Source organism: Antrostomus carolinensis, unplaced genomic scaffold, assembly GCF_000700745.2.
Source record: "Antrostomus carolinensis isolate BGI_N321 unplaced genomic scaffold, ASM70074v2 scaffold18881, whole genome shotgun sequence".
Taxonomy (NCBI): Eukaryota; Metazoa; Chordata; class Aves; order Caprimulgiformes; family Caprimulgidae; genus Antrostomus; species Antrostomus carolinensis.
In genome coordinates, this window is record NW_010295029.1 from 41636 (window position 1) to 49854 (window position 8219).

Genomic DNA, 8219 nt, shown 5'->3' on the forward strand with positions numbered 1-8219 from the left:
TGTCTCGTCACCTCCCTCCTTGCCTTGGTCCCTCCATCATTTCCTGCAGCATGAAGCTCTGACTCTTCCATGAGCTGATCCAGTTAACTAACCAGGTAGAAAAATTTCTTTTTATATGGGGTTAGTTCTTCTGCCCTGTCGCTCAGCTGTGTCAGCTCCAGGAGGCATCCCATGAGCACCAGCACAAATGGTAAGTGGTTGGAGAGATGGAGTCAGTTGTCAGAGCAAAACTTCCTCTTGGTAGCAATGAGCTTTAGATCTATTCCCCATATCTCTTTAAATCCCAGCCTAAGGTAAACTATACTAATTGTAGAGCTGTAGGAGCACAACTGAGCCATTTCCAGTCCTTCAGTTCTAGAACAAGATGATGAATTCTACCCCAGATTGGCTTATCTGTAAACTTTCATACAGAGCTGGGAGACACATATCCTTAAACCAAACCAATCCAACTAGGTAACTTATGCAATCAGTTTGACCTACAGTATTTACTCGGTGAGTAAAAACTCAATTTGTCTTTTTTTCTGCAGCCCTTACAACATCAAGAACTGTGTAGCTATATATCTGCTATGACATACACTATATACATATCATATGAGAATGCAGCAAACACAGGCAGCCAGACACAGCACTTTGTGCAGCAGTTTCGGGGCTTTGCTTCTTTGAGCTCTTGAGCATCTGGATGCTTCACCTAGGATCACCAGGGGACTCCTGAGAACCTGAGGGTACCATTGCTGGCAGGTGAGGCCAAGGCTGTGGTAAGAGTAGCTCTGGCAGCTTCTAACCAACTCTTGCCAGCTGTCTTTGATGACAGGGTGCCTGTAGCCTTTGTTGTAACTGATCCCTGATTAGAAAGGGTCATTAACTACTTGGACAAAGGAACAGAATGCACCCTCAGCAAGTTTGCAGATGATATAAAACTGGGAGGAGTGGCAGATGCACCAGAGTGTCATGCTGCCATTCAGAGGGACCTCTGGATATTCAGAGGGACAAGCCAGATAAATGGGCTGAACTTCATGAAGCTCAACAAAGGTAAGTGCAAAAATCCTGCACCTGGGGAGGAGCAACTCCATGCACCAGTATATGCTGGGGGCCACCCAGCTGGAAAACGGCTTTGCAGAAAAGGACCCAGGGGTCCTGGTGGTCACCAAGTTGAACATGAGCCAGCAATGTGTCCTTGCAAAGAAGGCTAACAGTATCCTGGGCTGCATGAGGAGCAGCATTCCTAGCAGGTCAAGGGAGGTAATCCTTTCCCTCTACTCAGCACTGGTGAGACTGCACCTGGAGTGCTGTGTCCAGCTCTGGGCTCCCCAGTACAAGAGAGATATGGACATACTGGAGAGAGTGCAACAAAGGCCAGCTAAGATGATGAAGGGACTGGAGCATCTCTCCTATGAGGAAAGTCTGAGAGACCTGGGACTGTTCAGTCTGGAGGAGAAAAGGCTCAGTGGATCTTATCAAAGTGTACAAACACCCAGTGGGGGGGAATGCAGAAGAGGGATCCAGGCTCTTTTCAGTAGTGCCCACTGACAGCACAAGAGGCAATGGGCACAAATTGAAATACAGGAAATTCCACCTAATGTAAGAAAAAATTAGACACCAGCACAGGCTGCCCAGAGAAGTTGTGAAGTCTCCACCTACAGACATATTCAAAACCTGAGCGAACACCGCACTGGGCAACCTGCTTTAGATGACCCTGCTTTGAGCAGGGGCATTGGACTAGATGATCTCAAGAGCTTCCTTCCAACCTCAACCACTCTGTGATTCTGTGAACACAGACATTAAAGGCTTCACTTTTTCAGTTGCTTTTTTGTTGTTTTGGTTTTTTGTTAAACTTTTCCAAAAGGGAATATTTTAATTTCTAGGAAAAAAAATCCTCCCCCTATCAGATTTCCCCTGTGAAATTCCTCAGCTGAGAAGAAATTTGAATACTTCTTTTGTTCTAGCATTAAGTGGAGCCTGTTTTTCAGTTGCTCACTTGTTAAATACCACCCCACCCTTCAGCTCCTGGAATGCTGCTGTGCTGCCAGATAATATCAGAGCTCCTGTTTCAAGAAGACAAAGCCCGGGGCAGAGTCCTTCTGCCATCTGGTAGCTGCTCTAGCCTGTCACATGGGACACTGGCATTCAGTTGCTGAGCCAGGCTGTCACAGAGTTTAATGTTACAGAAGAAATATTTCTAGCTTCCAAATGAGAAGGAGCTTGTGTTCCTTTGCAAAGGAATCCTCTGCCTGAACGACAGAGTTTTACAGCACAGTCAAAAGGCAGAGCTGTACTGCCTTACTCACACAGCAAGGCTCCTTTCATATAAGTAATGAAGAAAAGTTACAAGGTAAGCAAGAATAAAAATGCAAAGAAGTTCTAAAAAAACAGTAAATGGAGGAGGAGCAGAACCCCTAAACTCACAAGCTGGTTTGTTTCCGAGTGCCCTGGTGATGACTTAACTAAGAATTTTAGCTTCTACTCAGGAGCAAACAACTCCTGGCTCTGCTGAAAAGAGACTCTAAATGAACTGTGATACCTCAAGAGCACCAGAATGAGAAAGTAAGTACCTACTACTTTATTCTTGAAATGTAGTAACAAAACATAACATTCTACTGTGTTCAGCAAACACTCAGTGATGAGTACAGTGGTTTCCTACACTAATAGCATCTGGAAGTCAGTTTACCCTACTTTATTGAGAGAAGAAATCATTTACTGAACATGACTGGTGTTCAGGACCTGAAATCCCCAATGATTGCAGTGGTTGTGCAGGTGGGGCCACAAAAGGAAATACACAAAAAAGACTTCAAGGAATAGTGGCTTTGTTCCTGCCCATGCAATGAAATAGCATTGTGACATGTAAACTGGGCCAGGAAAGTGGCTGCTGTACCTTACCTCTGCATCCAGATGCACACTGCTGTCCTCATTCTCAGGAAGCATTATTTACAGCTGAAGATGCATTGACTCAACTAAGTGTGAGCAATACTATTACAATGTGGGCTCATACTGTGTTAGTAAGATCTCTTTAGCTTAATTTGGGAACGCTTTTTAGAATATTGTAATCACATGTTGCAAGAATATAGGTTTTTCTCTCAAGGGAGAAGTAAGTGCATGCTTTCAGAAGGATTCCTAAAGATTTAAGAGAAAACACTTTTGATAGCCTGAAGGAACACAAGTCAGAGCATGCAAATTCCTTCTAGCTGCCTATGCAGTTATGTTGTCTGTTACTGTGCAGCACTACTCTATTTCAATGTGAATCACTAGGAAGTCTTCAGCTTCCTAGTTTCATCTTACTGAAATAATAGGGCCCAATCCTTCCCTCAGCTAATGGGCTAGCAAATAACTCCCCAGCAAAACCAACACTTTGCAGGAAAACCACCATGAAGGTACCAATTTGCAAACACATGCAGTCACATGTTTCTACAAGTAGAGCACATGGCTAGAATGAGAAAGTATTTGTGTGCAGAACCAGGCAGAAAATGTGAACAGCTTGCAACTGCCTATTCCCAGCTGCCATTAAGGCTCCTTGGAGTGTTACTTTCCCAGTGCCAAGTCAAAACCTGGCAGGCCTGTCAAGTAGGTGGCATTGACCATCACCCTCCCCACCTCAGCTTGTGCCAGTTTCTGCAGAAACATGCCTGTTCCACTGGAATCGTTTTTTTTTTTATTCACTGCCTTGATATTTTGACTCACTTTACCAAGTATTGCAAAAAAGGAGAAAATAGTCTCATTTACCACATAAACCTTAGGTCACCATCTAAACTTGACAAATCTCACAAGTTCAGCACCTGCTGAAGACAGTCTGCACATTGAGTTATTAAGAAATAGGTGCCCCATGGACAACTCCATGTATAGCTGATCCCTGAGCAGGCAATTCTTCCATGTGGAAAAAGTGGGTATAGCCTTTCATTTGTAATGATAAATACTCAAACACTGCTTGAATAGTTATAAAGAGCAGAAGGATGATGGCACAACTCTGTACTACTTCTTTATAGAAAAGACAAGGAAAATAATACTGAGGTATTAATCATACAGATCAAACCAAGTACAGATTGTCTCATAAAATTTTATCATTATATCACATGACATTTGGTTGCTTGCGGTGCATTATTTCCCCTGATGGGAGTTTTTAATTGCAAATACATTTAATCAAAATTACTGATTTTGAAGCCCACCTACCAGACACTTCAAGTTTAAGAGCTGTGGTTCCTAACCTCTCTACTAAACTCAGACTGTAGTATATATTCCTCTACAGACCAATTCATTGTCCCTACATCAGGAGCCAGCTACTGCTTAAAATTAGGCAGTGTGAATAAGCTGCCTTTAAATTTATTATTAAAAAGAACTTTTTTCATAATTGTTTTAACACAGGTAAAAATACTACCTGATAGCAACTACCCATTAAAAAAAGAAAAAAACCCCAAAAGCAAAACTTCTGTGATATTTTAAGTGGAAGTGTTTAACAGAGACAACAAACACTGAATATCAGGAATGAATAGCACCTGTTATTCAACAGTCTGCACTTAAATATTGACTTCCTTTCTTGACAATTTGTATTCCATGGGCCTATGGAGTTCACTGTCAATATCTGAAATACAGGTGCATTACAGTTACATCTAGCAATCTCTTATTACCAGATTTTGCAAAGGACCTCTGTGCTTGAAATGCAGATTTTTCATTTTCTTAATGGTGTCAAGTAATAGTTCTCATTTATACCAGATTAAAAGCAGTTCTTACCAACAACCTATTATTAAGTGGTAAGAGGCTTTTTGTGTGTAACCTTCTTTTATTTAATTCTCTTCCAGAGATCATAAACCCCTTCTTTTAATTTCAGACCACTACTGTACTTACCTAGGTCAATAAGTATTGCATGTTGCTGGGAAGTTAGTTGTTTTAGGAGTTCTTTATAAGGTGTGTCCTTTGGTTGTTGTTTACTTGGAAACTGATGTTTAAGATGGTATTGCTCTGCCAGAAACTTCCAGATCTCCCCACGGTGGTGACGTGGTACACCTGAGAGAAGAAAGTCATTAAAAAAGTAATTTGTACTCATCCTGAGGGTTCAGCTACAGTTGAGCTAACAGGATTGATGAACTGCAGATCCATATCTGCTAGATATGCAAATAGATCCCTGTCTGCTAGATCCATATCTGCTATCTCCAGTAGACCATAGAAGCAGATCAAACTGCAGTGCTTATACTTCCTCAACCAATAAAAGACATCAGCAGCTTAACAGGAGAGATTTAAGATCCTTTTCCGGCTGACATACCTACAGAAGCCTTTCTTACTAGTCTTCGCTTCCCTAGCCAACCTGAGCTCCAGTTGCGCCTTGGCCTTCCTCACCTCATCCCGACACAACGGGCAACGTCCCTATACTCTTTCCAGGATACCTGTCCCCACTTCCACTGCCTATGCATTTCCTTCTTACCCATCAGTTTCACCAGCAGGTCTCGACTCAGCCATGCAGGTCTCTTGCCCTGCCTACCTGATTTCTTACACCTTGGCATTGAGAGCTCCTGCACTCTGTGGAAACATCCTTAAAGATCTGCCAGCTCTGTTCTGCTCCCTTGTCCCTGAGGACAGTTTCCCAGGAAGTCCAACTGACTAACTCCTTGAAGAGATGGAATTTTGTCTTCCTAAAATTCAGGGTCCTGACTGTACTCTTTGCCTGACCCATATCCCTCAGGACTGTGAACTCCACCAGTGCATGATCACTGCAGTCCGGGCTGCCTCCAATCCTGATGCCACCGATCAGCTCACTTGCATTGATGACCATCAGATCCAGTATCCATAATGTGTCACACAGGGTAGAACTGGCTTAATAGCACACATTTACAGCTGCTAAATTACAAATGACTTAAAATTGCCTTTAAGGAAGTAGTCTGATATTAGTTTACTACTTCCTAAATGTACTATATTTAAACTTCTACTAAAGTGTACATTCCAGGTCAACACTACATATTTGTTATTCTAATTTAAGCCCCATGCTTACTGAAATCTGCATTTCTTACCTATTTGCCTAGCTTACTCAAGTTATTTTTAATGGTTTTGGTCTAAACTAGAACTTGCTAAACTCAACTTAAATGCATTTTTCATTTCTGCATACGTATGAAATTTGACATCACTTCACTCTAAGAACTCTTGACAAAACTGGGCTCTAGAGAGCAGACCACAGTAAAAACATCAAGAGCTAGGGATAATTTCCCCACCTACTGGCTACTAGAATGTGCTTCTTATTAGCAATCCACTAAGCAGGGCTTTATTTATTTATTTACTTATTTTGCATCACTCCAAGTTCTTTTTAAGTTTTATTTTGAACTCTAACAGAGGCCAGCATCACTGGACTATCGTCAGAAACCAAGTTTTTCTGATGCTCAAATGCAGACTGGGCAGAGCCCTTTACCTGCACGAATGGAAGGAAACTTGTGATAATGAACTTTCCTTACTCTGCAGAAATTTGTGCTTGGGGTATTTTACAGCGTTAGAAATCTAGACTTATCTGGTCATCTTAAATGGACAATTTGGTTTAACTTGGTTGAATAATTGCATATAGGCAGGCCCAATATTTAAAATATTAGCCTTCTGCTAATGGAGAATCCTTGACATTTCCCTTACACATTGGAAAGCTTTGTATAGAACTATAAAAAGCTCCCTGGGGTAGCCATCTTCACCATCGGCTACATAGAGCATACAGCATAAGGCCTTTAGTTCCAACCATGGCACAAATAACACTGAGTAATAACCCAATTCATTAGAACATTTTAAAAAAACATCTTTAGGTTATATTACTTTTTATGCAGTGGAGAGAGGGACCGCTTGCTCAGCGCTGCAGTTGTGCATAAGACTGTAAGTGGTGTCTGCAGGTACAATGTGTTGTTGAACCCAGAAAAAAGGCAGTTCTACAGAGACATCCATGCATGCTGCTTGTATACACATAGTACCCAGGCTAGAATACAGAATTTACAGATAATATTTTCCAGATAATAGTGCAGACAGTTTCTTCAGTTATTTACGCAGTCATTTCTTTGGCATTATCCAGACTATTTTCTTTAATTATAACTTTTAATTTATAAAATCAGATTGCAACTATTATAATACATTGAGGTACTGTACAACTCTTCTGTAAGGACAAAAGTTATTTAAAAAATTAGTATCAAGTACAGTAACTCCAGTAATGCAATTGCAGCTACCACTGAAAGGGACTGTTACTTGCATACACATAACCATGAAGACACCTAATGTTGTTACTTGTTTAGTCAGCAACCTGAGGAACAGCTCTAGTGAAAATGGGGTTTATAAGGAGTAGTTAAGAGGTCATCCTATTCCTTTCCTAGTACAATTTACATGCGTTTCAACAATTCAAAATAAGGAACTGTGCTTACCTTGCCCAACAGCAGAGTGTATTTTTTCCACATCAAATTTAATCTTTGACCTTCCAGGTGTACTCAACATTTTTTCCCAAATCAAAGTTACATCTTTTAAGCATGGTGTGATTTCTTCATAGTCAAGTTTCAGACGTCTGTTCTGCAAGTTGTTTTCTGAAGCTAGAAAGTGATATCATGAAGGCACCAGTTAATATTTTTAATGTTTGTAAAATGGATGAATTTAACTCAGAATTTCATCATGCAAGCCACCTAAAATTAAACCCTATTAATTTTGAAACAGTGCAAGTCTAAACTGCTGTGATTGTGGCATGTTTTGTTTGTCTGTTTGTTTTAACATATTATATGCACTATTAACAGTGTTTGGCCTGTCAAATTAAGTTCCTTACAACTAGTCAACTCTTAAATCTGAAGAACCGTGAGACATGATGACTAATGAAATAAATGTAATATTTTCCTAACAGCACTTTTCAATTTCCCAGCTCTTAAAAAAAAAAAATAGTGCAGAAGACCTACACCAAATAAAAATACAAAAACAATACAGTAATCTATTTCTTATGCATATAGCTTGAAAATAGTAATGACAAAAAATGACTTTAAAGGTGGCCATTCACATGCCCGTTTTATAGACCACATAAAAAAAGAGAGTTCAAGTACAGAAAATTTCAGAACCCTGAACACAAATAGGACCATAAACACTATATAGACATAAGGCTCTCTAAAAGTCTCCACTGAAGTCAGAGAAAGTGTCAATGCATACCTCAGTCTTAAATAAGACATTTTAGATTGTAAGAATATTGCACTCTATCTTCATGCGTTATATCTATAAGGGATTAAAAAAAAAAATCAATAGCTGGGAAA

General features: G+C 40.4%; 1 protein-coding gene across 1 annotated transcript in view; it reads right to left on the reverse strand.

Moving 5' to 3' along the window:
* TBC1D1 (TBC1 domain family member 1) overlaps positions 1 to 8219 on the reverse strand; it is a 57741-nt gene that overhangs the window by 12470 nt on the left and 37052 nt on the right. Inside the window, exons 12-13 of the mRNA XM_010177845.1 lie at positions 7359 to 7520; positions 4831 to 4989 (exon numbers count right to left, since the gene is read on the reverse strand). Coding sequence (XP_010176147.1) covers positions 4831 to 4989; positions 7359 to 7520 — 321 coding nt within the window. The remainder of the gene's footprint in view (positions 1 to 4830; positions 4990 to 7358; positions 7521 to 8219) is intronic.